This window comes from Balaenoptera acutorostrata, chromosome 6 (assembly GCF_949987535.1).
Source record: "Balaenoptera acutorostrata chromosome 6, mBalAcu1.1, whole genome shotgun sequence".
Taxonomy (NCBI): domain Eukaryota; kingdom Metazoa; phylum Chordata; class Mammalia; order Artiodactyla; family Balaenopteridae; genus Balaenoptera; species Balaenoptera acutorostrata.
The window spans coordinates 124,618,521-124,646,238 of NC_080069.1; the positions used below are offsets into that span (position 1 = coordinate 124,618,521).

A 27,718-nucleotide genomic window follows, 5' to 3' on the forward strand; every position below is an offset into this window, starting at 1 on the left:
AAATCCTCTTGAACTTTGTTCTAGAATGCAGTTACGTTACTTGGGAACAGTGTGATCCTTTTGATCCTCGACTTTATGATTTGTTAAGTGGGTCCAGAGCAGGGCTCAGTCTAGGACTAATTATTCTCCATCACAGAGGCAAGTCTGTCCAGAGGTCTGGCTGATGAGAGCAGCAGTGCCATGGGGCACTGTAGCTTCTAATCTTTCCAGATGACTCTTCACATGGCCCTTCCAAGGTAGGCATGGGCCAATCCTCCACTGGAAACTCCAGGGACCCTCTCAGCTCACCTGGGTTCCCTGGGCAGCTCCCCCCTCTCTGACACTCTGTGTCATGTTGCTAGCGGCCTGACCTCCCCAGACTCTCACCCAGGGGATCCACTGGGACCATCTCGTCCCACTTCTCATGTCACAGCCTGGAAACTCCCTCCAGGCAGTGAGCTGGGGCAGGTCTAGGGCTCGCCTCACTTGCCCCCATCTCTCAGGGATCATTGTCCCATTTTGCCTCGTATCCGGTGCCTTCAGAGCCATTGTTTCACACATTTTGTCTGTTTTTTTGTTTTTTTAACGAAGCATTTTTATTTTATTTATTCATTTTTTGGCTGTGTTGGGTCTTCGTTTCAGTGCGAGGGCTTTCTCTAGTTGCGGCAAGCGGGGGCCACTCTTCATCGCGGTGCGCGGGCCTCTCACTGTCGCGGCCTCTCTTGTTGCGGAGCACAGGCTCCAGACGCGCAGGCTCAGTAGTTGTGGCTCACGGGCCTAGTTGCTCCGCGGCATGTGGGATCTTCCCAGACCAGGGCTCGAACCCGTGTCCCCTGCATTGGCAGGCAGATTCTCAACCACTGCACCACCAGGGAAGCCCTTGTCTGGTTTTGTGTTGTTTTTTGGTTGTTTCAAGTGGGAGGGTAAATTCTGCATCACATCTGGAGGGAGAAGTTTATCCTACTGGAAATGTCCTAAGTCTGGTTTTGGATGGTGGCCACATAGGTGTATCCAATGGACAAAACTTATTGAACTCACTTGATCCGGCAGGTCCCGCTCTGAGCATAACCCTGGAAAAGTGAAAGTAGGAACACAGAGATTTGCTCAGAGGTGTTCACAGCTGCATCATTCATGGTAGCCAAAGGTGGAAACAGCCCAAGTGTCCACGGACCAATGAAGGGTAAACAAGATGTGCTGTATCCATTCAACAGAATATTATTCAGCCTTAAAAAGGAAGGAAATGATGACACAGGCTACAACATGGATGAATCTTGAGGACCTCATACTGAGTGAAATATGCCAGGTACCAAAGGACAAATCCTGTAGGATTCCACTTATATAAGTGTGATGGTTAATCTTATGTGTCCCCTTGACTGGGGCAAGGAGTACCCAATATTTGGTCAAACATTATTCTGCATGTTTCTGTGAGGTTTTTTTTTTTTTTTTTTGTCTGAGATTAACATTTAAATCAGTAGACTGAGTAATGCAGATTTCCCTCCCTAATGTGGACGGGCCTCATCCAATCAGTTGATGACCTGAAGAGAACAAAAGGCTGATCCCCCCCACCCCCCCAATAAGAGAGAATTCTTCCTGCCTGAAGGCCTTCAAACTGAGACATTGATCTTTTTCTACCTTCAGACTCCAAATAAAGCCTTGGTTCCCCTGCATGTCATGCCTGTGGACTCATCCTGCCAAGCTTGGGGCTTGTCAGCCTCCATAATCGCATGAGTCAATTCCTTGTAATAAATCTCTCTAAGATACACACACACACACCCTACTGGTTCTGTTTGTCTGGAGAACCCTGACTAATACAATGAGGGCCCTAGAGGAGTCAAATCCGTAGAGACAGAAAGTAGATGGCGGGGGCCTGGGGCTGGGGGAGGGGAGAAGGAGTGCGTGTCTAGTGGGAACAGCCGTTCAGTTTGGGACAAGGCAGGAGTTCTGTGGGTGATGGTGGTGATTGTGGCACAATAATGGAATGTGCTTAATGCCACTGAGCTGTGCACTTAAACATAAGGTTAGGATGACAAATTTTATGTCATGTATATTTTACGACAAACATTGAACTGAACACCTCAGCTCTGTGCAGAGAGGGATGCCACCCAGAGCCACAGCCACACACCAGGGACCCGGAAGTCACTGCCACCGTGGCCACAGCGCCGGTTGACCAGACTGAAGCCGGCAGCCGAGATAAGGGAGCCTCCGTGGCCTTCCCCGCCAGCAGCAGCCGTGACATGGCCTGGCCTCCTGAAGTTTGAACATGATTTGCGAGCTGCATCCAACACAGTCTTTCAGTGTGGTTATAAAAATGGGGTTTGGGCTTCCCCAGTGGCGCAGTGGTTAAGAATCCACCTGCCAATGCAGGGGACATGGGTTCGAGCCCTGGTCTGGGAAGATGCCACGTGCCACAGAGCAACTAAGCCCATGAACCACAACTACTGAGCCTGCGCTCTAGAGCCCGTGCTCTGCAACAAGAGAAGCCACCGCGATGAGAAGCCCACGCACTGCAACGAAGAGTAGCCCCCGCTCGCTGCAACTAGAGAAAAGCCCGCGCGCAGCAACAAAGACCCAATGCAACAGAAAATATATAAATAAATAAATAAATTTTAAAAAACAAACAAAACATGGGGTTTGCTCGAGTCCACCTTTTTCTCAAATGCCTGCCTCCTGGAGCCCTCTGTGCCCTGGAGCCCTCTGTGCCCTGTCCGCTCTCCACCGGCCACTCCTTAAGCCTGCGGCTCAGCTGCGATCCTGGTACCCCATCATCACAGGAATGCCCCTGCGGGTCCCAGAGACTCCAGAGCCAGTCTGCCCCTACAAGGCTGTGTGCATCTGTCGCCCGTGAGGCGTCTCCTCTCCAGCGGCAGAGCCAGGAGGCCAGGAGACCAGCTGCCTCACCAAGCGTTCAGCCCACAGGGCACCGGGCACCTCGGGGCAGCCCAGAAAAACACAAGCATCCAGGTGCCCGTCCAGCTCCTGCCCCTCCTGTTCCTACTGTGCCCCGAGGCCAGGCCTGGCACAGACCCAGCGGGATTCACCGCCCTGAGCGCTGCCACAGGGTGAGCGGACTGAAGGATGTGAGGAGCTCTGAGGGGCCCGGGGCGCGAGCCGGCGGCCCTGGCACCGCCCCCGCCCCCCACCTCCCACGCTGGGCTCCGGCTCCCAGCCCCGCTGGCCCCTTGCAGCCGGTGGGACCCTGGGCAGAGACACCTAGAGCGGGTCGGGGTCTGGCACGGGCTCGGGGGTGAAGCCTCTGCGTAGAAGCCTGGGGGCCGGAAGGTTCTCGCGGACGGAAGGAACGGCTTCATCACAGCTTGGTCTACTGACCCCTGTGCACCTGAAGCACCTTCGGGAGGAAACTATGCGCGGGTCGCCCTGGACATCTACCCACGTGGTCCGGGGAGTGTGCCCGCCCAAGCGGTCCACTCAGGGCCCCGCTGCCCAAAGCCCCGCCCAGGGTTTCCCTGGCGACTGGGGCCGGGCCACGCGGTGAACACTGCCGCCCGGTGGCCAGTGGGTGAACTGAACGGGGCCGGTGCCCTGCTCCTCTCCAAGTCAGTCTGCTGCCCGGAGGGAGGGGCGGTGGAACTGGTGGGGCTGAGGACCCTCGGCCGGCCTCGGGGCTCCCCCGTCCTGAGAGGCTTCCCCAGGCCTCCCTGCCCCACCCCTTCCTCCGGGCCTGGAGGGGACAGGGATGGGCGACAGATGTGCTGACCTCTCACCAAGTAGGCCTTGGTGCCCCCCCAGTGCTAGGCCCTGTGTCTGGGGTGTGGGACACAGAGATGACCCCTGCCCCCAGGGACCCCCCCCCCCCAGTCTGGAGGTGGGAGCCAGGTGTCACGGAGAGCAAGGCATCAGGGGCCAGGCCTCAGAGGTGACAGGCAGCAGGGGGCTGGCTGCAGGGCCCCAGTGCACCCGGGTGCTCCTGAAGCAGCCCAGGTGGGTGGGTCAGCGAGGAAAGAGGCCACCAGGGACTTCCTCCGTCCTCTCTGGTCAGCAGAGGCAGGGCCTCCGGCCAGGCTGGGCCAGGGCCGAGTGTGGACGTGCTCTGGACACGACTGCTGACCCTCCTGTGGCCCCGAGCACGTCCCGTCCTGCAGCTCAGCAGGGCTGCCTCCAGGGCTGGGTCAGGCGCTGCTCACGCTCCAAGCCTGGCCCCCTGTGACGGGGGCAACTGAGGCACGGCCAAGCCCAGCGTGACGATGGAGCTGGCAGCAGGATCCTGGCTGGGGCCTCGCCCTCTCGTCCTGTGAGCCACAGGCCCCAGCCAGGACCCATGGGAAGGACTCTCACAGCCAGACGCTGTGGCAGCACTGCCCACGGGGCACGGCCGTCACCCGCTCTCAGGCGAGGACGCGGAGGCCACGTCCCACGGCAGACTCAGGACCTGAACCCTGGGCTGGGAGACTGGGCTCCCCATGTTTCCCCGAGATGCAAACAGGAACATTTGACCAACCCCTCCCCACCCGCCTGCCCAACCACCCAGAGGAGAGCCCTTGGGTTATAGGGGCGAAGCATCTGGGGGCCTCTTCCATGGCCTTTCCTGCTCTCTGCAGAAACGGGGGCCCTGCGGAGGGCCCTGGGTGCCTTCCTGCACCCGGTGTCATCAAGGTAGACTGCATGACTACAGATGCCCCGTGGGGGGGGGGGGGCGGGCACCAGGACACCGCTGCCCCCGTCTGTGTCCTGCAGTTTGTCAGGGTCTCCCCCAGCCCCAGTGCCCTGTTCCACCCAAGAAAGGGTGGAACCCTGACCTCACACCAGCATCCCCGGGGGACACTCTCAAAGTCTCCACTGCCTGGGCCCTGACCCCAGGGTCGGGAGGGGCCCACACAGGGGACTTGTAAGGGTTCCCCAGGTACCAGGACTGAGAACCATTCCCCTTCTCTGTACCTCGTTCTCTTCATTTGGGAAATGGGAATAATCAAGCCAATGGCAGTGGAGGTGGAGGCCATAAGCACCTGAGGGCCCTTTCAGATCAGGCCTCAGCCCGGGCAGCAGGGGGCATCCGGGAGAGACCCCTGCCCATTTTACAGAGGGGAAGCCTGAGGCTCAAGAGAGACCTGTCCAAAGTCTGTAGGGCAGAGCCCGGGACCTGGGGCCACTATGGCCCAGGCTGGTGTGCTGGGGGGAGGGGCAGAGCGGTCATCACCCCTAACCCTGGGCTTAGTGCTGGGGTAAATAGTCACCCCAACTTTGGGTTTCATATGCTGGGGGGACAGTTGTACCCCCAGTGCTGACAACCCCCAGAGGGCTGGCTGTGTTCCCCAGTGTCCCCACCTCCTCCCGTGTCCTCCCAGGGCTGGGAGGGAACAAATGTTGGAGCCCTGCTGGGAAAGCTGCCCGGCCAGGTCGCCCGCACGGGGCCCACCCTGAGGCCAATCCGCTCATGTGGCCTGGGGCTGGAGGTGCCCCTGGCCGCCCCTCCTCATAGCGGGGCAGCCCTCAGGCGGACCTCATGCCACAACCGATGGGCAGAAGGTGAGCACGAAGGGCCGCTGACCTGGCGTCTCTGGGTCCGCCGCCCCCACCAGCCCAGTCCTGCGAGCCTGCGCCTGCGGCCCCGCCCCGCCCACCAGAGGGCGGGGCCTGGGGCGGGGCCTGCAGGGGCCGGGTGGTGGGAGGGGACAGGACCCCCACCGCCACGACCGACCGTTCCCTTGTAGGAAACCCACGGAGCCCCCCGCACCCACTGCCTGCGGCCACCTCCTCGTGTCTGTCCATCGAGACGCACTTTCTGTACACAGAATAACACGAGCGGCTCCTAAGTGTACAGTGTGGTTGTGACACGTGTGCTCCTCCGGGTCGTCCCCTCCCCTTCCAGCGTACTCCCAGCGGGCCCTGCAGAGCTCCGGGGCGCCTGCCCCCACCCCTCCCCCGGTCGCTGCTGCTCTGGGCCTCAGTTTCCTCATCTGACAGATGGGGGAGAATTTTAGCTTCCACTTCCCAGCAGCAGAGTGAATAATGCTAATGCGTTACTCAAATTACAGCCCCAAACCCAGGCCAGGTGCCCCCCCCACCGCTGCCCCTCCCCCCAGCTCCCCTGCCCTGCACAGTGCCTGGCCTGCGGTGTGGCCCGGCAATGGGCAGGAAGGCGGGCGGAGAGGAGTGTTTCCGCCGAGGCCCCGGGCCCAGCGAGTGCAGACCCTGATAAGGGCGCACATGGCCAGCCGCACGTCCGCCTTTTGTCCCCAGCTCCGGTCATTCTTTCCTGCCAGGACAGAAGGACTGAGCGCCTGGCGGTGGCCTTCCTCCCCTCCGCCTCCTCTCTGCCCCGGGCTCCGAGGTCCAGGGTCTGGGGGAGTTTGAGGCCCCAGGTGACAGGGGCCCCAGGACCAGGCAGGAATCTGGACCAAGCTGACCAGGCTTCCTTCCTGCTGGGTCCCCTCCAGGGCCAGCACTCTGCTGGCTCAGTTCAGGGCAGTGGGGAAGCGGGGAGCATTTGGCCAGGGAGACTCCAGGGACTCAGGCCCGGCTCAGGCTCCCTCGGGAGCAGACACTGCCCCCTTCCCTGCCTGAGGTCCCAGGGAAGCACGGGCCTAGCTCAGCCGGACTCAGAACCCACCTCCTAGGCTGCTCATCTGTCCTAAAACGACCCGGTCCGCGTGAGCCCGACATCAAGCAGAGAGAGGGCTGTCCCCCCACCCCCACTGCCGACGTGCCCACAGGGATCTCTCCCACCCAGTGAACTCCAGGAGCTGCCCTTGGCTGAGGAAAGTGTGCCCAGGTCTGAGGGTGGGCGGTGGGCTGCAGCCAGAGCCCAGGAAGGCTGGGCTGGGTGTCTGTTTCTGGAACTCCCAAGAGAGTGGGAGAGAGGGCCTGGGACCCCTGGGGTGCTGCCTCCCCACTGGCTCTCTGGTCCCCCAAAAACATGTCCCCATACCTTGTGGGGTTGGTAGCAGGGCCTGGTGGGCAGACACTCGAGCTACCTGCTCGGGAAGCACTCTGGGGCATTTCTTTTTCTTTTACAACAGCTTCTTGAGGTGTAGTTCACATACCATGCAATTCACCCATTCAAAGGGTACAATTCAGTGAGTTTGGATATATTACACTATTAATTCTTTTACGTTGTGGTAACATATATCAATATATGACATAAAATTTGCCATTTTGACCGTTTTCAAGTGTACCATTCAGTGGAATTAATCACATCCACATTTGTACAACCACCACTGCTGTCTCTTCCCAGAACTTTTTCATTTTCCCAAACTGAAATTCTACATCCGTTAAACAGTAACTCCTCATTCCCTGCCCCCATCAGTCTAGTTTCTGTCTGTCTGGATTTGTCCATGCGGGACATTTCATACACATGAAATCATATGACATTTGCCTTTTTGAGCCTGGCCTCCTTCACTCAGCTTCACATTTCCAAGGTTCATCCATGTTGTAACATGTGTCAGTGCTTCATTCCTTTTTATGGCTGGATAATGTTCCGTTGCCTGGCTGGACCACATGTGTGCTTCATCCACCATTCATCGGTGGACGGACATTCGGGTTGTTCCCCTCTTTTGGTTATCGTGAGTAATAATAGTCACGGGCTGTGGTGTCCCTGCTTTCAGGTCCTTTGTGTGCACACCTAGGAGTGGAATGGCTGGAGGTAGTTCTATGTTTACTTTTTGAGAAATGACGGGCCCCTTCATTTAAAATGTATTTGCAGGGCTTCCCTGGTGGCACAGTGGTTAAGAATCCGCCTGCCAATGCAGGGGACACAGGTTCGAGCCCTGGTCCGGGAAGATCCCACATGCTGCGGAGCAACTAAGCCCGTGCGCCACAACTACTGAGCCTGCGAGCCACAACTACTGAAGCCCGTGCGCCTAGAGCCTGTGCTCCACAACAAGAGAAGCCACCGCAATGAGAAGCCCGCACACCGCAATGAAGAGTAGCCCCCGCTCGCTGCAACTAGAGAAAGCCCACGCGCAGCAACAAAGACCCAACGCAGCCAAAAATAAATTAAAATAAAATAGATTTTTAAAAGTAAATAAATAAAATAAAATGTATTTGCTATGAACTGTGGTCCACCCACACCAAGGGGTCCCGCTCAGCCACGGGCAGGGACATCACGGACCCACTCACAGCCAAGACCGTCTCTGAGGCCCGGAGCTGAGCGCAGGGCACTGCCGTGTGGTTCCAGGATGGCAGGGGCCAGCCGAAGGCACAGTCACCACAGGGGGGTGTGGGTGCGTCGGGGGATGGGTGGCCCCTCGGTCGACTGTGGTGGGGATTACAGGGGGATTACCTCTACCAAAATCATGAAACCATGCACGTAGAATGCGTGCATCTCAGAGGGTGTTTAGGGCAGTGAGGCTGCCCACATGAGCCCATACGGTGGGCACGCGTCTTTACACCCCTGTCCAAACCCAGGGGATGCACCACGCCAAGAGTGACCCCGGGCCGCACGATGGACTCTGCGTGGTCAGTGTGGCTTCGCCCCTGTAACAAGCGCACGGCTGGGAGGCATGTGGACGGCAGGGGCGGCTGCACGTTGGGGCGGGGGTCTGCGGGAACTCTCCCTACCTTCCTCTCAATATTGCCATGAACCCAAAGCTGTGCTAAAAATAGTCTATCTTTTATCCTGGCGCCCTCCGCCTGTAAGTGGCGGGTGGGGTGTTGCGGGAACACAGGGGCCCCCAGGACCCCAGGTGATGTGATGGAGGCATGGCAGTTTCTCTTTTATGCTTTTGGGCATCAAATCCAACTGGCTCTTTCAAAACGAGCACTTATTACTTCGTGGGCTGGACAACACACACAAAAAATTGATTTTCATTTTGGAATCGTAAAATACAATATAAATAAGCAAGCTTGGGCCCAGAGGGCCCTTCCTGTCCTGCCCCAGACACAGGCCCCTGGCGTCCCTGCCCCTGGAGGACTCGCGTCCTATCTGGCTCCGGGGTTGGTGGGGGGAGCGGGGGGCACTCCTCCCCTTGCCCGTGTCCCTCTGTCCCTCCACAGCACAGCCCACAAGTTCCAGGGAGTCAGCCCAGCGAGGGGAGGCGGCTCTTTCCCTTCTGAATGTTGTTCCTTCAAATGGTGGGGGAGCCGAATGGGGTGAGGGCTGGGGCACCCCTGTGCCTCCCGAGTCAGACCCAATAAAACAGTCATGGTCGTCCAGGATCGCATTCCTGAGCCCTCGAGCCGCTTTGCCCCATTAACCCAGCGGAGCCTGGAGCTGGGACTCGGTGGCGGTGGAGGTGAGCATCCTTCTCTGAAGCCTGGGGCGGGCGGGGGGGCCCGGGTACGACAGCCACCTGTACCCGCCTCCTGAGCCCTCCACCAGCCCGGGGCTCCGTGGGCAGCTGTCCACGGTCGCCCTGAGACGACGGGCCCTCGGGGCTCCCAGTTCCACCTAGGGGGCCTGGGGCTCTTGCAGAGCAGCCTTCCCGCCTGTCCCAGGGCCGCTGGTGGCCTGCCTGGCCCGCAGCCTGAGCCTGGGGTTTCCGGCCATTGTCGGGGGTGGGATGGGGGAGGGGTTTGGCTCAGGAAGCTGTGATCCCCAGGCGGGCCTGGCGGTGCTGGGCGGGAGGGGGAGGGGACATCCTGGCTGAGAGTCCAGCTGGCGTCCTCTGGGCCGGGATGGCAGCCCGTGGCAGCAGCACCAATACCCTAGATGTGGGGGTGATTCCCACACCTGGGTGCCTGCCGGGCCTGGGGAGGGGCCTGACCCGCATCCCCTCCCTCCCCAGGAAAGGACGCAGGGCCCCCTTCACAGGTCACACTCCGGCGCAAGTGGGGAATGCAGAGCCATTCCCCAGAGCAGGATGTTGGTGGAGAACTCACAGGGAGTCAGGAGACTCCAAGCACCGCTCACCTGGGACGTCTGGAATCCTAGACACAGGGCAGGGGAGGGCGGGGGCAGGAAGGGGCAGCAAGAAAGCGCTGGGTGGCCCGGATTCTAATCCTGGCTCTGTCACATGCCAGGTGGCCTGGAGGGGCGGTCGGCCTCTCTGAGCCTCAGTTCACTCCTGGTGCAGTGGGGGCCGAGGAGGAAACCCAAGATTTAACCAAGGGGTCCTGAGTAATCATTGCCACAGAGGACATTGGGGCCCAGAGAAGATGGGGCTTGCCCAGGATCGCCCTGGACCCTGGGGGTCCTGAACACACAGCCCAGATCAGACCCCAGACTGCTGCTCTTCCCAGGGTGCTGGGGGCCCAGCCTTCCTGATCCTGGTCCCACATCCCTGGATTGGGGGCCAGGGAGGCGAGAACGGGGTCGAGCTGGGCCTGTAGGTGCTTCCCAGGCATCAGGGTGAGTGCCGGGGACCCCCTGCAACTCCCAGGGGCTCCAGTGGCTGAGTCCAGCACATCCAGGGGAGGGACAGGCTCCTGAGGGGTCCAATGTGACCCCTGGCTCACAGTCTGCAAGGAGGGGATGGCTCACGGGCCACGTGACGTCCCGTGAGCCTCAAGGGGCCTTGGTTCAGCTCCAAGCCCTGCCCAGAAAAGGCCACAAACTCTGGGTCCCACGTGTGCATTTCCTACTCCATCCGGGGGTCCTGGCAGGATCCGGCAGCAGCGCCTCCAGCCCTCCTGGGGTTAGCAGGGAGAGTGTGACCGACCACCACCAGCTTGGGCAGCTCCTCAGATGATAAAGCACAGAGGGACCTCTCGGCCCAGAAATCCCACTTCCAGACACGTTCCCGAGAAAAGGGAATACAGGCGTCCACATGAGAACTTGCACACGCGTGTTCACAGCAGCCCGAATGCACATCAGCTGAGGAATGGACAACACATGTCCATCTGCACAGTGGAACGTTATTCGGCCGTAAAGAGGGACGAAGCACTGACTCACGTTACAATATGTGTGAATCTCAAAAACATGATGCTGGCAGGGGGATGGGATGAACTGGGAGATTGGGATTGACATGTATACACTAATATGCATAAACAGATAACTAATAAGAACCTGCTGTAAAAAATAAATAAATAAAAATTTTAAAAAACAAAGAAACATGATGCTGAGTGAAAGAAGTCACACACACAAGCCCCCACATCGTAGGATCCCTGCTGTAGGAAACGTCCAGAACAGGCAAGTCCACAGAGACAGAAAGTAGATCGCTGGTTGCCCAGGGCTGGGAGGTGCGGGCCATGAGGGCTATGGGGAAGAGACAGCATAAGGACGCAGGTTTCTTTCAGGTGATGAAAATGTTCTAAAATTGACCGTGACGATGGCTACTCAAGTGAACGTACTGAAAGTCGTCGACTTGTGCACTTTGAGCTGGTGGCTTGTGGGGTATGTCAATTACATCTCAATGGAGCTGTTATATTAAAAAAAGAAACCACTGGCTGGCCCTCGGCTCTCACCGAGTGCCGGCCCGTCCCGGAACTCTGGCTAAGGTCACACAGCTCTCGGGGCAGAGCCTGCTTGTTTGGAGCAGAGTTGCCTGCCGTGGGCAGGGGGTGCTGAGCAGCTGGGGGCCGGGGGAGGCTTTCTCCTCCTCTCCTGGGACTGGTGGGGGGGTCTCTGTCCCTGAACACGTGGGCCTCTCTGGAGACCTGTAGCCCCAACGGGATGGCCACGGCGCTCCAGCCCCACACCCCACAGCCCCTGGGCCAGGCTCTGCTCTTCTCTGGGCCTCAGTTTACCCCGGTGGTCCCTAAGACCCCAGGAGCCCTGCACCCAGGGACGGAGGAGGGCCCTGCACCCCCTCGCCCAACCACGGGGCACGGGAGCTTTTCACCGGGAAAAGAACCCAGACTAAATTTACGCCCAGGCCCGTGCACAGCGGGGAGAGGTCAGGAGGCCCCCACCCCGGCCCCTTGACGCAGTTCCCTTTCCCCTCTGGAGGGGGTTTCTATTGTTCTCGAAGCCTGGCTCCCAATCTCCCGCACACTCACTTCCTGTTTCCTGGCTGAGAGGAAACAGAGATTTCTGGCTGGGTAGCCACCCCCACCCCACCCCACCCCCGCCTGTCTCTTTACATTTTTAAGGATATTAAATTGCAATGATCACAGGCGGCTTGGGAGCTGATTGTGAGGCCAGGGGGACCTCAGGGCCACCCACGGGGAGCTCTGCACTTGGGGGGCACGGGCCCCTTTGAGAACCTGGTGGAAGCTGTGGGCCCCTCCGCCCCCTCCCCCAGAAAGGGCTTGGGCGCAAGCTGTCCACCGTGACAGTGTTTAGAGACCCCCAGATCCCCCCCAGGGCTCCCCATCTGATCTGACAAGCGGGGAAACTGAGGCAGGACAGCTTCCAGCCTCTAACCTCCCTGACCTTTCCGGAGCCCACAGCCGCCCCACGGAGAGGCAGACCCTCCTGGCCACATGGTCTCCCTGCGGAGGGGACCCCCCCGCTGCTCCCAGCAGCCCCCCTGGCCCCCCAGACGGATGGGATGATGGGCGGTCCGGACGCGGGGCCCGAGACCTGCCTGGGGGTGGGGGCCACCGTGCCCACCGCCCTGCAGACTGCTGGAGGTTGGAGGTCAGACTGCCCGTGACGGTCTTCGTGACCCTGAGAGGTCAGCCGTCCTCCACAAACGGGGCCAGATGGCAGAGTGAACCCCGCAGGGTGGGCCTGACGGCAGAGTGAACCCCGCAGGGCGGACCAGACGGCAGAGTGAACCCCGCAGGGCGGGACTGACGGCAGAGTGAACCCCGCAGGGCGGGCCCAACGGCGGAGTGAACCCCGCAGGGCGGGCCTGAGAGCCTGCGGGAGCCACAAACACGCAGCACGGCAGCCCCAAGCTTCAGCCGTCCCTCCTGTTATTTTCTTCCCCGAAGGCCTCGGAGAGCCTGGCTCCCGGCTCTCCCTGAGTGGGCAGGGCGGGGAGGAGACAGGATGGCCCAAAATGGGGGCGCTGAACCGTGGCCCACCTCCATTAGCCTGCTCCCCACCCCCCACATACACACGTCGGTTCTCTGGAACTTCCCTTTCCCTCCCGGGAGATAAAGTGTTTTTTCCCCTCCACGTTAACGGCCGCCCCATCCGTCGGGCTTGGCAAATTGCAGCCTGACCGTGAGTGGGGCTTCCGTCCAGGGTGCCAGGCAGGGAGCGCAAGCCTCCCTCCCTCAACCCCCACGACAGGGGGAGCTCTGAGGGGCTGGGGGCAGCGTGGGTTCCAGGCAAAGCCGGGCACTGGGACAAGCCCGGGCCATGGGGCTGAGGACCCGAGGATTAGGGCCTGGCCACAGCCCCAGGAGGGAGGGTGTCAGGCTCTGTCCTCGGCTCTCCCTGCTCAGCGAGGCTCCTGCAGGGGTCAGCCCGGACCACCACTGCCCATCTGCCAGCTTCCAGGCGGGACTGGGTGCCCAGCTCCTGGCCATAGTCAGCACCTTGACCTTGACCTTGACCCCGACCTGGCCAACAGCTCTAGAAACAAACATTTCATGGAGGCTCCTGGGAGCCGGGGATGCACTGCACACCCACAGCAGAAATTACGCCAGGGGACCCCCAAGCTTACTCCCCAGGGGTGGTCTCTCCTCTCTCCACTGCCCAGACCACTGGTGCCCTGGGACATTCACTGTGCCTGCATTTTACAGACCGTTCAGCGAAGCAGAGGCTCGGAGCTCGGCCCCTTCAGAGCTGCCCTGCTCCCCAAGTGCCCCCTGCCCGGCTCTCACCCCCACCCTGGTGTCTCCCCCATAAAATGAATCTGTCTCCAGGGAGGAAATCTGTTGTTCAAAAAATAAGATTTTCTCCATCTCCCTGTATTAAAGAAATAACAACACAGCAATACCCCTGCAAAATCATCAGAGTGGCTAAAGTGAAAGAGTGGAGAGCAATTAAGTGCTGACGAGGCTGCCAGGCACTGCGGGTGGGGGAGACCTGGAGAAACGTTGGGCAGTGGTTGGTTTCATGCCTCTCCTGGAAGCAGCGACTCTCCCAGGAAGTGTGGTGACCAGGATGGGTCAGTGGCAGAGCCCATGGAGACCCTCTGGGAACCGAGGTCGGGGGGCGGTGAAGGACATGTTCTGGGCCTCCGCCTGAGCAGCAGAAAGGTTGTGACAGCTGCGTGGGTGGTCCCCAGGGAGGGAGGACGGGGAGCAGCAAGGAGAAGAGGCCAAGGGTCCCCTGAGGGTCTCCTGCTGCCCAGGCAACCCTGGGCTCCACGACCAGAGCTTCCATTTCCCGCCAGCCGACCCTAGATGGTCATCTTGCCTTGCGAGCCTCAGCTGCATCAGCTCAAGGGTAAGACGTGAGCCCTGCACACGCCACACGGCCGTGGGCACTTCTAACAGATGTGCAAGGCAGGAGTCAGTGGGGGTTGGGGGGGAGGTGAAGACCCCCAGCTGCTGGACAGACCCCATTCTCCCTGTGGGACCTCTGGCTCCCTTTGGGGCCTGGCCCGGCACTGGAGACAGCTCACTGGACCCAGGGGAAGGCGAGCTCCCTTCCAGCCCCACTGGGGACGGGTCACTGGGCCAAGCGCCCGCGTCCCTTGATGAAGGGTCAGCCGCATCTGGCGTGAATCTGGCTGACAGAGCCATTCTGTCCCCGAGGCCAGCAGGCCACTCCGGGGGATAAACAGGAAGCCCCATCTCTCCCCTGCTCTGTCCGCTGGTCCTTCCCTCCTGCAGCCCGGCTCACACGCCGCGCCCAGCGCCCCTCAAGCCGCCTCAGATGCCCACGCTGGCCTCTGCTGGGGGCTTGGTCCATCCACTCCTGGGCCTGTGGAGGCCAAAAGCCCGGCGGTGAGGGCTCCCAGGAAGGTCCCAGGAGGACCAGGAGACCCCGGCCGCCCCCCCCATGCCCCCGGCCTGACCAGCACGCTCTGGGAAGGTAAGGCAGCACGACTCACCTGCAGTCAACCTCAGCACGCCTGTAGGCAGGCTGGGAGGCAGCTCCATCTCACCTACTGACCATGGAGCAGATGGGGAAACTGAGGCCCGCTGTGGCCAGAGGCTCCAGCCGTGCGAGCCAAAGCTGGGACCAGAACACCAGCTTCCCGACCCCACTGGGGCCCTGCCTTGGACGCCACACCCAAGGCCAGCGAGGCTCCGGGCCCGGGTCTCTGAACCACCCAGATGTGGACGGCCTGGACGGCCTGGAGGTCGCTGACCAATTCCACCAGGTGGCCAGCTCCACGCTGGGCCTGTGGGGTGGGGGTAGCCGGCCAGAGGGGGGCCTGCCCTGCCCTCAGGGGAGGCACCAACTCCTTCCCGAACTGACTCCTGCTGTGTTGGTGTGCTGGATGATCTCGAACAGACTCCAGGGTCGGGCGGGTTGGGGGCGGCAGGGGGGCCTCCTTGAGGATGGGGGTAGTCCTGGCCCACCCCAGGTAGACTCCCCCTCCAGCCTGGACCACAGAGTGAGCTCCACCCACCCCAGCACCCGGGAAGGGGGCCCATGGGGCAGGAAGCACCCCTGACCCCTCTGCCAGCCCCCAGGACCCTCCTGGAGTCTGAGAAGGTGCCAGCCAGCACCAGCCCACCCTCCTGTGCAGCCCCTCCCCGTCCCGGACCTGCCGCGGGTTAGAGCAGGACCCTAGCCCATCTCCCGCGTCTGTCTCTGAGGCTCTGGGACCTGAGAGTGGAGGGCACCGTGGGGTTTTAGGCGACAGGCCGGGCCAGGCTGGCGTGTGGAGCCAAAGCCTCCTTTCCTTGCCATGGTTCTGGTCTCCGCCCAGGAGGGGCTGTGGGAGGGCAGAGCTTGTCGGGAGGGGGTCACAGAGCAGTGGGGGTCCCAGAACCAGTGGGCAGCAGCGGGGGAGCCAGGGCAGGGAAGACTGGGATGTGGAGGACTCGGGACTCCGCCCTCCCCATACCTGTAATTCCACCATTCAACCCACCATTCTATCTCTGTGCTCTGGGCATCCTTCCAGAAAGTTCCCTAACAGGCTCATGCTTTAGAGGGAGGGGTGGCCCATTAACCGTTACACAAAGTTGGCTAATTAGCTACTCCCAACCTCAGCCCGTCCCCTGGCAGGGATAGGTCTGCCCCTGGAGTGGGGGCGCAGGAGGAACTGGGGGCTCACTGAGAAAAGAGAGAAAGGGGACAGCTTCTGTCCTGATCCATCCCTGCTCACCTGAGGTGAGTCTCTTTCCTCCCTGGGCCTCAGTCTCCGCAGCCACACACAGAAGGCGCGGGGCCCAGCCAACCCTGATGTCTGCTGTTTCTTCCACCCAGGGGCACAGAGCAGATCCCTGGGCCTAGAGTTAGGGTTAGGCTTAGGGTTAGGGTTAGGGTTAGGGTTAGGGATAGGGTTAGGGTTAGAGTCTAGGTGATGTGGGCAGAGGGTCACCTCCTTGGTGGGAGCAAAGCCCAACCTGGCCCCTACACTCTTGAAAGTACACTCAGCGGACATACTCAGCGTATGGTTAGGGAACCCTAACCCTTCTGGACAGACGTGCCCTCGGGTGGGAGAGCCAGGGGGGCGAGAGTGGGCCACGTGGGTTGGAGGGGAAGAAATGGGGGGATGCGCACCCCCCAGACCTCCTCCCGCTCAAACCAGCAACGCTCGACAGCCCGGAGCCTCCTCAGCCGTCACTACCACCTCACTGGCTGGCAGCTCTCTTGGCCCCATGGGACAGATGGGGAAACTGAGGCCCGGAGAAGAGAAGGCCCTGGGTTGACCCCAGCCTCATGCCTGCAAGAGACCCTCCCATGGGGGTGGGGAAGGGAGCAGTCTCTGCTGACCACTGAGACTCGCCAGAAAGGTGGGCAGACTTCCCTCCTGCTCTCGGCGGCATTCGGGGGGGCGGTGCGGGTTGGAATTTCCCAAGCTGCTCCGGCCTCCCTCTTGGCCCAGACATCCAGTTGGGTGGGGCCGGAGGGAGGTAGGGCTGAGCAGAGATGCTCAAGGCCAGAGAGTCGGAGAAGGTCCCACCTGTGGGTGGGTGAGTGCTGACCCCAGAGCAGGGCTTGGACCCAAGGACAATGGGGTTTGGGGGGCGCTGCTCACTCAGAGCCCTCAGCCAGGTGTGTCCTCAGTAGCTGCCCAGTTCCTTTGGGCACCCAGCCAACCAGCATCGCAGCAGCAGGTGTTCGGCCTGCGGGTCCCCAGCACCGCCTCAATGAGGAAATTGAGGGTCCGAGCTGGGGGCTGGACCACCTGGAGGAGCTGAAGGAGTGCCCCCTTTGGCCACCTAGAGGCTCCTGCCTCCGTCCCGCAATGCCCCCCTCAGCCTCTGGAAGCCAAGGGAGGAGGGGGGCCTGGGAACACGCTTTGCCCTCCTCCGAAGAGGAGTCTGGAAGTAGGACTGGGGGTTTTCGCCCCTGCTCGCACACGCCCAGGAGTAGGGGGCCCACCGCCCCACTCCTAGAGAAGGCCTGAGCCTCTGAGCTGACGTCTGCCCCTCTCCGTCACCCCCACCATGGCCGCTGTCGGCCCCAGGGCCTCACAGAGCAGGCTGTCCTCAGACCACCCAGCCTCCGGCCCCATCCCCAGCTCTCTTCTGGCCGCTCCCACCCCCGGGCCCTGGCACACACAGCCGAGGGTGCCGGTGCACGCCCTGGGGGTCACAGGAAGAACAGGCCCCTCTGTGGAGCCGTGCTCATGTGCTCCCACCAGCTTGGTGGACCCACGGCCCTGGGAGGGCCCTGTGGGCCAGCCACGTCCTCTGTCACACACTGGGCCCAGCTGGGTCCCAGGGTCACCAGCCAGGCTGCAGCTGGGCCCAAGCACGGTCTCTGGCTGCTTCAGGGTTAGACTCTAAAGTCCCCGGGGATAGCTCCCCCACCCCTGCCCCAGCCGCTGGGCCCGGCCCCTCCCTCGGCGGCCCCCCACCGCCCCTCGGCCTCCTGTTTGTTCACTGACAGATCCCCGTTATCAGCGGACAGCACACACAGGAAGTCCGGCTGGGAAGGGCCCATCCCAATCCCGATTTACACGGGGACGGAGCATAAAAAGCCGCCCTTCCTTGCTCCGGGAGGAACCTCCCTGCCCCAAGTCCACCGTCCCCATGGCCGAGACGAGTCCACCGTCCCCATGGCCGAGGCGGAGGCTCCAGCCGACAGGACAGGCAGGCGGCCTCGGGAGTTGCCTCAAGGCGGCCGGCGAGGGGTAGGGCCCAGCCCTGGCCTGCGGGGGCAGCAGTGGTGGCCATGGCCGAGCCCGGCCCGGGGCAGCACCAGGTACGGCAGGGGCAGCCTTGGAGGGCAGGGAGCGGGAAGAGCAGGACGAGCGCCCCTCTGCGGGCCCTGTGGACCGCGGGCCCCCGCGGGCTGAGCTCTGAGGGTCTGCACTCCGCTAGCTGGGGCCACCGTATCACCCCCCACTGGTGCCATCCTCACCTTGGCCAAGGGCACCCGCTGGGGGTGGCACAGTCTGGATGCCAGTCTGGCCTGCCCGACCCTGATGCTTACGCTGGGCGGCCCAGCCGCTGCTGTGACCCCTGGACGGAGAAGCCAGTGCAGCGGCCTCCCTGCCCCTCGCACGCCCTCCCGAGCCCGCTCTGCTTTCCCGGGGAAGCCCCCGGGGTGGCAGTAAGGCCACCTCAGCTGGCCCCTCTTCTCTGCGACCTGCGTGTGCCGAGAGCATCATCCCCCAAGGGTGGGGGAGCACCCCGAGGGTGTCGGGGAGGGGCGCCGGTGGGGGTGGGAACCCCAAAGCCAAATCTAGAGCCAGGAGGAGCCATGCAAGTGGGGGGCACTGAGCACAGCCCCAGGAGGAGCCCCCGTCTTCTGCCGCGCTGGCTGGGGGGCGGGCAGAGGCACAGCTTGGGGCGGCGCAGCGTGGGCGCTCTCTTGGTTCCCCTTGCGCCCTAGGGGAGCCCCCCACCCAGAGCAGCCCAGGTCCCTGAGCGGGGGGCCCTTCCTGGCCCCGGACAGTCTTGTTGTCACGTCCACCCCAGCAGTCTGTGTGACAAATAAGATGAGAAAGCAGGTGCTAACGGTCCACCCAGCTTAGCCGGGGAGCGAGGACCAGCCACCCAGCTCGCCAGGCTGCCCCATCCGCTCAGGCCTGAGGTCAAAGGGTCAAGTGACCAGCTTCAGGGCCTGGATGGGGGCAGGGAAGAGCGCAGGGCAGCTCTCCCTCCAGTCCCCCTACGCCTGGCCCGTAACTCTTTACTGCCTGGGGCTGCCTGCTTGGGTTGCGGGGGGAAGAGACACCGCCACGCCAGGGACCCCCCCCCCTTCACAGTCACAGGCATCCCAGCCCCAGCCACCCTAGCCACCCTCAGGTCATCTTCCAGGGGCTGCCAGGGGCTTCCAGGGGCCCCCGGGCCAGGAAGGGGCTCCTGTCCAGCCTCCTGTGTCCCCTCCCTTCCTTTACCTCCTGTGCACCAAAGTAGGCCTGATCCAGATGCCCCCCGAGCTGAAGGCCCCCCTCCCCATGAACCTGCAGGATGCCCACCCAGCACCCCGGGCTTTGCAGAGCTTTCCATCCGGGGTCTCAGGACCCCCGGGCAACAGACACACCAAGGCTGAGGGTGTGGGCAGGCCTGAGAGGCCCGTTCAGCTCTGGCCATCAGAGGGGTGGGGGTCTGTAGGCCAAGTGCAGGCCGAGCTCCCATAGCCGCATGGAGGCTGGCCCCGTCCCCCTCCCCAGCCCCTGGATGTCACGGTGACCAAGGCTGTGCGCTAACCCACACTGTATCTCTGATCGGCAGACCCCGGCACAGGGGAGGAATGGGCGGCCCCCACCGCTCAGAAGAGCAGCTGCCACCAGTGTCCGGGGCATGAGGGAGACTGCTTCTCCAGGTGAGTGCCACAGGTGGTGCTCTGGGCAGCAGCAGGGGGGCCTGGCTGGGCCTGGGCACGTTTTACACACGTGCACACACACACACACACACAGACACACGCACTTAGGCGAACAGGGCCTGGGCTCCAGTTCCAGGGCAGAAACTGCCAAGAGGTGCAGGCCCAGGGGGTCATGCACGCTAATGGCTGTAACAACGCTGGTGCAGAAATGACGGAGCTCCCCAGGGGAGGAGGTGGCGGGGCACGGGGCACCTGGTTCCAGCTGTGCCAGCTGCCGTCTCTCAGTGGGCACTGCTGGCCACTCCACCACATGGGGCTGCTTTAGCCCACGTTGCAAATGTGGAGAGGGAGCCTGGAGACAGAGGAGAGGTGACTGGCCCAGGAGCCCCCAGTGGGGGACTCCTTGGAGGCCTGAGGAGCACTCAGGGGTGGTCCCAACTGTCCTGAACAAAGGGGGCACCAGGTGGGAGCGTGGCAGGCCCCCTAACCTGGCACACTGGCTGGGAGGGAGGCTTGGTGTCACACCTAGGACCCAGCTGGGCTCTGCCGAGCCCCGCCGCCACCTGTGTGATCTCTGGAAGTACCGGCTATGAGCCTGGGGATCACTGCCGTCCACCGCACGTGTGGCCGCAGGGCAGCGGGCAGCTTTAGCCAGCCCCTGGTGCCTAGGGAGCTGGCCACCCGGTTGCTATGGCCATCCCCGGGAGTCGGTGCTCAGCCTGGGGGAGTCGAGAGCTAGCTACCCGCGGCCAGCGCGGGCTCCCCATGCGGCCTCCGGGCACCTGGCTGCCGGCTCAGCCCTGCGTCCCCGCGAGCCGGCTGGGAGGGGCGGCAGCGCTCGGAGGCGGGTAGTGCGTCAGGAGACCCGGTTCCAGCTGACTCACTGCTCGGCCCCGGGGGCGCCGTCCGCCGCGGGGCCTCAGTTTCCCAACCTGCGCAATGGGGGTGGGCGGAGGTTCGGAGCCCACCCAGGGTGAGGGCGGGCCGGGAGCGGGCCGGGAGGGGCGGGGCCGGGGTTGGCGGGCGGGCGGGGCCGGGGCCCCTCTGCGCGGTGGCGACAGCGGCGCGTGCGCGCCCCGGATCGGGCGGTGAGTGCGGCGGGAGCGGGGCGCCTGGCTGGGGGCGCGGGGACGGCCGCGGGCGGGGGGGTGTTCGCCGTTCGGGCTGGGGGCGGGGGCCTCGCCTCGCGCGGAGCTGGGGGGCGACGCAGGGCGACCGCGGGGAGCCCAAAGGTGAGCGGGCCGGGAGCGCCGGGCTCTGCCGCGCGGGCACCCGACCCCCAGCCCGGCCCCGGATCTCGCGGCTGGGTCCGGAGAATGGGCCCAGCGGCCTTGGGAAAGGGCGCCCCCTGCTGGTGACAGGTGACCCGGGCCGGGCCGCGCGGGGGTCCGGGCGGGGACCCGGGCGGGGGAGGGGGGGGCGCCGCAGCCCCTCATCCCCCTATCCGGGCCCTGCGGCTCCCCCAGGGCCTGACTCAGAGCCTCGCGGGCCCCGGACCCCGCAGCCCAGGCCAGCCGTACCCTGCGGTGGCGGAGGGGGGGGAGGTGTCACTCCACCCTCGCTCCCACTCCCCACGGAGCCGGCCGTGCAGGGGGAAGGGGAGACATGGGGTGGGCGGTGGAGAGGGCGCACCCCCAGGGAATCAGTCTTGTAATCTCACTCCACCTCTCCGCATCCACCCCCGCCCATCCTAACGTCCAAAACACCCCTCACGGTGGAAGGGGGGAACCCAGGGCTATCGCCCTGCGGTGGAGTCAGGCCCCTCCCTCTGCCGACTGTCTCCCCGGGTCAGGTGGGAAGGAAGGTGGTGGCAGGGCTCCTGCAGACACCCAGAGCGGATGGGACATTATGCTTATCATTCTGGAGGCACCACAGACCACCCTGCCCTGGCCCCCCCCGCCCCAGCAGGGCTGTAACACCAAAGGGAAATGAGATTCTGCCAGCCCAGCACAGGCTGGTCAGCGCCATCGGCTTCCTCTGGCGTAGGGGAAAAGCGTGACTTTCAAAAATCAACTCTCTTCTTTTAAAAAGCACATTTCCTTTCTAACCAGCTTCCGATAGGTAGGGGAGGTGCTTGGGGTGGGTGTTTGTGGAGGACAGTTACATTTGCATGAGATGCACCGCCCTCCAGGTGCCCGGTGTGGGAGAGCTCAGGGTCTGCAGAACCCCGGAGGCCCCTGCCCAGCCCTGCCAGTCCCCCGGCCCACCTCTGCCTTCCTGGGGCCCACTCCGCAGGGCCACCTGTCCCCACCATTTCACTTCTTGCCTGGACCACCACCAGGCTCTCTGCCTAACAGTGTGCCCCCCGCAGAGTTCATCTGCCAAGCCAGCTCTGACTGGCAGGACATGTCCCTGCCCAGAAACAGCTAAGAAGCACCCCCCCCCCCGCCCCAAAACTAAGTCCAACACCTCAGCTGCCCTCTGCAGCCTCTGCCTGCTCCGCCACCCAGCCCTCCCCTCTCAGGCCCGTGACAGAGAACAGGAGGTGCAGGAAAGCCCTCGTGCAGCTGCCTTCCTGCCCAGCCCAGGGCCACGTGGTGCCGTGGGACGAGCACGGACCGAACACCCAGCTGAATCCCCGCATGGACCTGGCGTGGCATCGCCTCCCTCTGGGTCGGCCTGGGCGGGCATCTAGGGCTCAGTAATGCTCATGGTGGTTTATGGGACTGACCATAAACCAGAGGAGCCAGAGGAGGGGCCTCCAAGACCCTAGTGGTGTCTTTGAGGAAACTGAGTCCCAGAGTCCCAGAGAGGGAGGTGACTGTACCCAGCCTCTGCTCCCCGCCCCCACCATACACACCAGTTCATTTCCTTCCTGTGCCCTTTCCTTCACTGGCGGCGGGGGGGTGTCCCCTGCAGGGCCGGGCTCAGCCCACCTAGGGGAAACCTCGGATGGGGCGCCCGGAGCATGGGAGAAGAGAGCTCCCAGCTCCCCAGACCCTTGGCTGTGCACACGGATAGCAGCCCCGCCCCCGTCCCCTCGGCTTGTTGCAGACCATCAGTTCCCGGCTGGGGCTTCCCGGGAATCCCTCTCCGGGCCTCCCCGGCTCCCATCCACAGCCAGGGCAGGGACGGTGACCGGCTCCACTGGCGTGCGGGGCGGCTGCTCCAGTCCCCCCACCATCTGGGCGCCCAGTAGGGCCACTGACTTGGGAGCCCTGGAGGCTGTCTGCACTACCGGTTTAGTCCCAGCAGGGGAGTGACCCCTCTCTTAAGTGCAGACCCCGGCCCCACCCTGAGGAGGACCATGGTGGCCCCTGCCCGCTGGGCACCTGCACCCCAGTGGACCCCCAAGCCACCACGGCTGGCTCCCCGTCTGGCACGTGAGGTCACTGAAGGCCTCAAGGGCCAAGCCAGCTGGGATGGGTTCCCGCCCTGCCACTAACACCCCAATTGCAGGCTGAGGTGGGGAGTACAAGCCCTGCCCTGTGGGAAGGGCACCAAACCCAGCCAGGGGACGGAGACGTGGTCCAGATGCCCGCCCTGGGCCCCCACCTTCCCCAGTGAACTTGACCAAGCCCAGCACTGTCCAGGTGTCCCTCTCCCCAGGCGAGGGCTTCAGCATCTGTTCCCAGACCCCGGGTGTCGTGGCCCTTCTGTGGCCCCTGGGCGGGCTGTGTATGGCTGGTGAGGGGCCGGCCTCCTTGTCCAGGTGGGATGGGGGTGGGGAGAGCTGGCAACGCCCGTGGAGGCTCTGCCGCGGCGGTGAGAGGTCCCAACAGAGTGGACGAGCTGGGCAGGTGTCACGGAGCCAAGAGGCCGGTCTCCACGAGGGGCACGGGCTCGAGGCGGGATCTGCAGAGGGACTTACAGGGTTGTGCCGTGTGCGCCAGGCCATCCTGAGGAGAAGGCCATTCCATCCGGAAACACAGGCCATGTGGGGCTCCCAGGAGCTGCTTCTGCTTTGGTTCCTGGTGCTGGCGGCGGGCGGCGCCGAGCACGTCTACCGGCCTGGGTGAGCCGGGGCTCGGGCCTCTGGGTGCTCGGGAAGTGGGGGTGTGCGGCCGGGAGCCCTGGGCCCCTCCCCAGGGCAGCCCCAATGTTTGAGGAGCTGTGGCTTCCCTGGGCTCCTGCTGACCATCCTTCCCATGGTGACACTGGGAAATCCCTTCCCCACTTTCCGGCTCCCTTGGGTTCTGGGGCTGGGAGGGTCACAGCCCTGGGAGCCCCCTACTGACTTTCTGGCCCCCATCACCCCATAGCCGCAGGGTGTGTGTCATCGGGGCTCCCAGGGGCCCCGTGTCCGAGTCCTTTGTGCAGCGTGTGTACCAGCCCTTCCTCACCACCTGCGATGGGTACCGAGCCTGCAGCACCTACCGGTGAGCGCCGCCTGCCGCCGCAGGGCCCCATCTGCCATGCGCAAGCCCTGGGTCCGGGAGGGCAGTGCGCCCCAGAAGGGAAACCGAGGCCCAGAGCAGTGAAAGGACTCGCCGAGGCCACGTCTGAGTGGGTGGCGGAGACTGACACCTGTTGTAACCTGGGCAGTCCCGACCCGGGAAGTTACCGCCGTGACCTCAAGTATCAGCTACAAGGGCATCTGGTGCATCCGCTCCCCACCCTCATTTTAGAGGGGTCCCCCACCTGTCTGCTCCCCTCCACTTTGGGGGCACTCCCACCCCCACCCAACATCGCTGGCTACAATCTCTTACCCGCTTGGCTCCCTGAAACCTTCCTCGTCCTGGCCCTGCCCTTGGGGCTCCAGGGGGCACCCCTCTCCCCATGGCAGCCCCCGACAGTTACAGATGGAGATCCTACCGCCCCCAGCACCTAAGATGTCCCAGTCTGTGCCAGTGAGAGGGGCGTGCATCTCTGGTTCTCTGCTGTGGGAATGCGGCTTTAAAAGAAGTTATTTTCCGTGAGGTTCTTGAAGACCTCCCTGGTGGGGGATGGGAGATGGTGTGGCAAGCCCCTTCCCCTCAGGGCCTAGATCCCCGCCCCTAGAATAGGAGGCTGTCCCCCGGGGCGCCACCTCTGCTCCACCCAGGCTCAGCCAGGCTTCCTGCCAAGCCTCGGGGTCCTGCTCAACACGGCAGGTTGGGCCGGGGAGGTGGCTTGTGCCGTGACCCTGGGGGAGAGGACCTCTGGGGGCACACCTGGGTGACCTTGTCCACGCTGGGGGAGACGGCTCATGTGGTTCTGGAGGGCATGGGGACGGAGCCAGCCTGGAAGGCAAGCGGATGGGGAAACCTTGGCTGGGCCCCTCTGAGCTGCCCCCACCCCTCCCGCAGGACCGTCTACAGGACTGCCTACCGCCGCAGCCCTGGGCCGGCCCCCGCCCGGCCTCGCTATGCCTGCTGCCCCGGCTGGAAGAGGACCAGCGGGCTGCCCGGGTCCTGTGGAGCAGGTGCGGGCCCCTAGCGCCTGGGGTCAGTTAAAGTGGAACCCAGCGAGGGAGCGGTCCACCCCGCTCTCCAGACCCGGGGCCAAGCACCAGCTGCTTGTCTCTCGAAACCTGAGCGAGCGTCTCCGGCACGGCACCCCTTCCCTGGCTGCCACCCCTGCGGGGCCCTGGGGACCCTCCTGAGTTGGTGACAGGCCTCCCCACCCACCCACAGCAGTATGCCAGCCGCCGTGCCAGAACGGAGGGAGCTGTGTCCAGCCCGGCCGCTGCCACTGCCCTGCAGGATGGCGGGGCGACACCTGCCAGACAGGTGAGGCTGGTTCCGCCCTCCCAGAGGGGGAGGGGCCTCCGGGCACCTCCTGTGTGTCCTGGGTAGCCCACCGATGGGTGGGTCTCGAGGGGGCTCAGGGTGGGCCCCCCTGCCTGACAACCCTTTCCCACAGACGTGGATGAGTGCAGGGCTGGAGGGGGCGGCTGTCCCCAGCGCTGTGTCAATACCGCGGGCAGTTACTGGTGTCAGTGCCGGGAGGGGCACAGCCCATCTGTGGACGGGGCACTCTGCCTGCCCGAGAGAGGGACCCCCAGGGTGGCCCCGAACCCCGCGACAGGTAAACTCCCCGCTTGCCCCCCTTGCTGATGCGCCCGGGGTGGTGGGGGTGACGGGCGCACTGGAGGGTGGATGGGTGATGGCCTCCCACGGGGACCGCGGGGAGGGCCTCAACTCAGCCCCGAGTGGAAGGAGGCGCCCACGCCGGGGTCCCGTTCGTGTCCCTGCCCGGGCAGCCTGCAGACACAGCACCTCCCTCCGCTGGTGACGGGACATTATTACTTTTGGTACGCGCTGTGACACTTCAAACTCGTACCGTGAGTAATAATGCGCCGTTGGCAGCCCGGCACCGAGAGCGAGAGCGCGGCACGGACCTCAGCCCGGACCACCTCAGCCCGGACCCCCTCAGCATGACGGGGACCCCAGCACCGAGGGGCGGGCGGGCGGGGTGAGGCTGCGTCTGCCCAGGGCCACCTCCCGGACCTGGAGGATGGCCTTGGTGGACGGCCAGCACCCAAGGTCGGGGGAGGACTCGCCACGACCGCTGGGGCGGGAACCCGGTGCCCAGGGCTGCGCCCCGCACCTGGAGCGGAGGCTGGAGGCCCCGCGTCGGGAGGCGAGGCCAGCCGCGGTGGGGTGCAGGGTGGGGAGCCCGGCGCCCCTGACTCGGCCCCTGGCTCTCCCCAGGGGCGGACGGTGAGGTGAAGGCGGAAGTGCAGAGGCTTCAGTCCCGGGTGGACGTGCTGGAGCAGGTGAGGGCTGGGCTGGGGCCCGGGGGCCTCGGCCTGGGGGCGAGGTTCAGTGGGGGATGGGAGATGGTGTGAGAGCCACAGCCCCCTGGGCGGGAGGCTTCCCGGCTGCTGACAGCCTAGGGTGCCCTTGGCCTGGGCACCGTGCTGGGCAGGGGCAGCGGCCGGTGTCTGGGATGCCAGGACAGGAGGGGCGGGGCCACAGAGAGCGAGGACTCGGCTCAGCCCACCCCCGCCTCTGTCCCTGCGGGGACAGAGTGCCCCTGCGGCCTTTCCGCAGGGTCCTTGGCCCGAGACCCCTCAGCAGCCCTTGTCCACCCCTCCTAGCTCCTCCAACCAGGGGTCCCAGGCCTCAGGGACCATTGGCCAGGCTGGCCTGTGTGACGTCCGTCTGTGCTGCCCCCTGCCCCAGTCTCCTGGCGCAGAAGCTCCCTCTGGTGGACGTCCAGGGCCCTGCAGCTAGAACTGAGTCGGGGTTGGCGGTGCCCTTGCTGGCCACCCTATTGTCCTTAAATCCTTGTGGAACAGAGAGGGTAAGGGGCTGGCCCAGGGTCACACAGGCCCTTCCCCACCGGGCCCTCTGCCTGCCCCGTAGAAGCTGCAGCTCGTGCTGACCCCGCTTCACAGCCTGGCCTCGCGGGCCCTGGAGCACGGGCTCCCGGACCCGGGCAGCCTCCTGGCCCACTCCCTCCAGCAGCTGGACCGCATTGACTCTCTGAGCGAGCAGATCTCCTTCCTGGAGGAGCAGCTGGGTTCCTGTGAGTGCCGTGGTCCCTGTGACCTCCCCACCCGCAGAGTCCCCCCTCTGGTAGCCTAGGACCCCCGAGGCTGGGGCCGGCTCCTGCCCAGAGAGGCCAGAGGGTGCGGGGGGGTGGGCAGCCACAGGCCAAGTGGGCAGATCTGGCTGGGCCGGAGGGTGGTGGGGAACGGAGACTGCTGACCCCAGCCCTGCCCCTTCCACCCACAGGTTCTTGCAAGAAGGAGGTGTGACAGTCCGACCCAGGCCCCCGCTCTGGCTACCAAGAGCCCGAGGACACCGGCCCCACCCTGCCCTGCCCTGGGCCCTGCCCCGCCACCTCTCTGACCAGGAAGGCCCCCCCCTGCCCCACGTGGGGAGGTGGTAGTGCGGGCCCTCCTGTGCGAATCCAGCCCCAGCCCAGCCAGCACTCTGGCCTTGTGAGCAGAGCCCGGCCAGACCCCTGCGTCCCCCGGCCGGCTCTGCGGGCCTGGTGGGCCCACGGCTGAGGAAGGTACGAGGGCTTCCTGCCCAGGGCCTGGCGCCTGTGCTGCTCACCAGGCAGCCCTGATCATTGTCAGAATAAAATGAGACTTGAGCCGCTGTGTCCGTGGATGGATTGCGGGAACATTCTGAACCTGACGGGCTTCTCCCTGGCCGACCACCACGTGCTGGGAGGGAGGAGGCTGCCAGCGCGCCCCCTGGGCCCTCCTAGGCAGGGTCGGGGTGCCCCCTCTCCAAAAGGGGCTGGAGCAGGTGGTTTCGTGAAGGTGACGCTGGCCACAGGGAC

At 63.8% G+C, this 27,718-nt stretch overlaps 1 protein-coding gene across 6 annotated transcripts; it reads left to right on the plus strand.

Moving 5' to 3' along the window:
- Positions 1-19,466: 19,466 nt before the first annotated feature.
- EGFL7 (EGF like domain multiple 7) lies at positions 19,467-27,526 on the plus strand. 6 transcript variants are annotated; one of them, XM_057549413.1, is made up of 9 exons: positions 19,467-19,555; positions 23,389-23,510; positions 23,758-23,874; positions 24,784-24,899; positions 25,111-25,206; positions 25,340-25,504; positions 26,131-26,195; positions 26,788-26,950; positions 27,160-27,526. In XM_057549413.1, the coding sequence occupies exons 2-9, from the start codon at positions 23,431-23,433 to the stop codon at positions 27,180-27,182; spliced, it is 825 nt and encodes a 274-aa protein (XP_057405396.1). In that variant the 5' UTR covers positions 19,467-19,555; positions 23,389-23,430; the 3' UTR covers positions 27,183-27,526. The 6 variants fall into 6 exon arrangements, with proteins under 6 accessions (XP_057405396.1, XP_057405399.1, XP_057405400.1 ...); XM_057549416.1 differs by having other exon boundaries at positions 25,114-25,206; XM_057549414.1 differs by lacking the exon at positions 19,467-19,555 and adding an exon at positions 20,621-20,643.
- Positions 27,527-27,718: the final 192 nt, after the last annotated feature.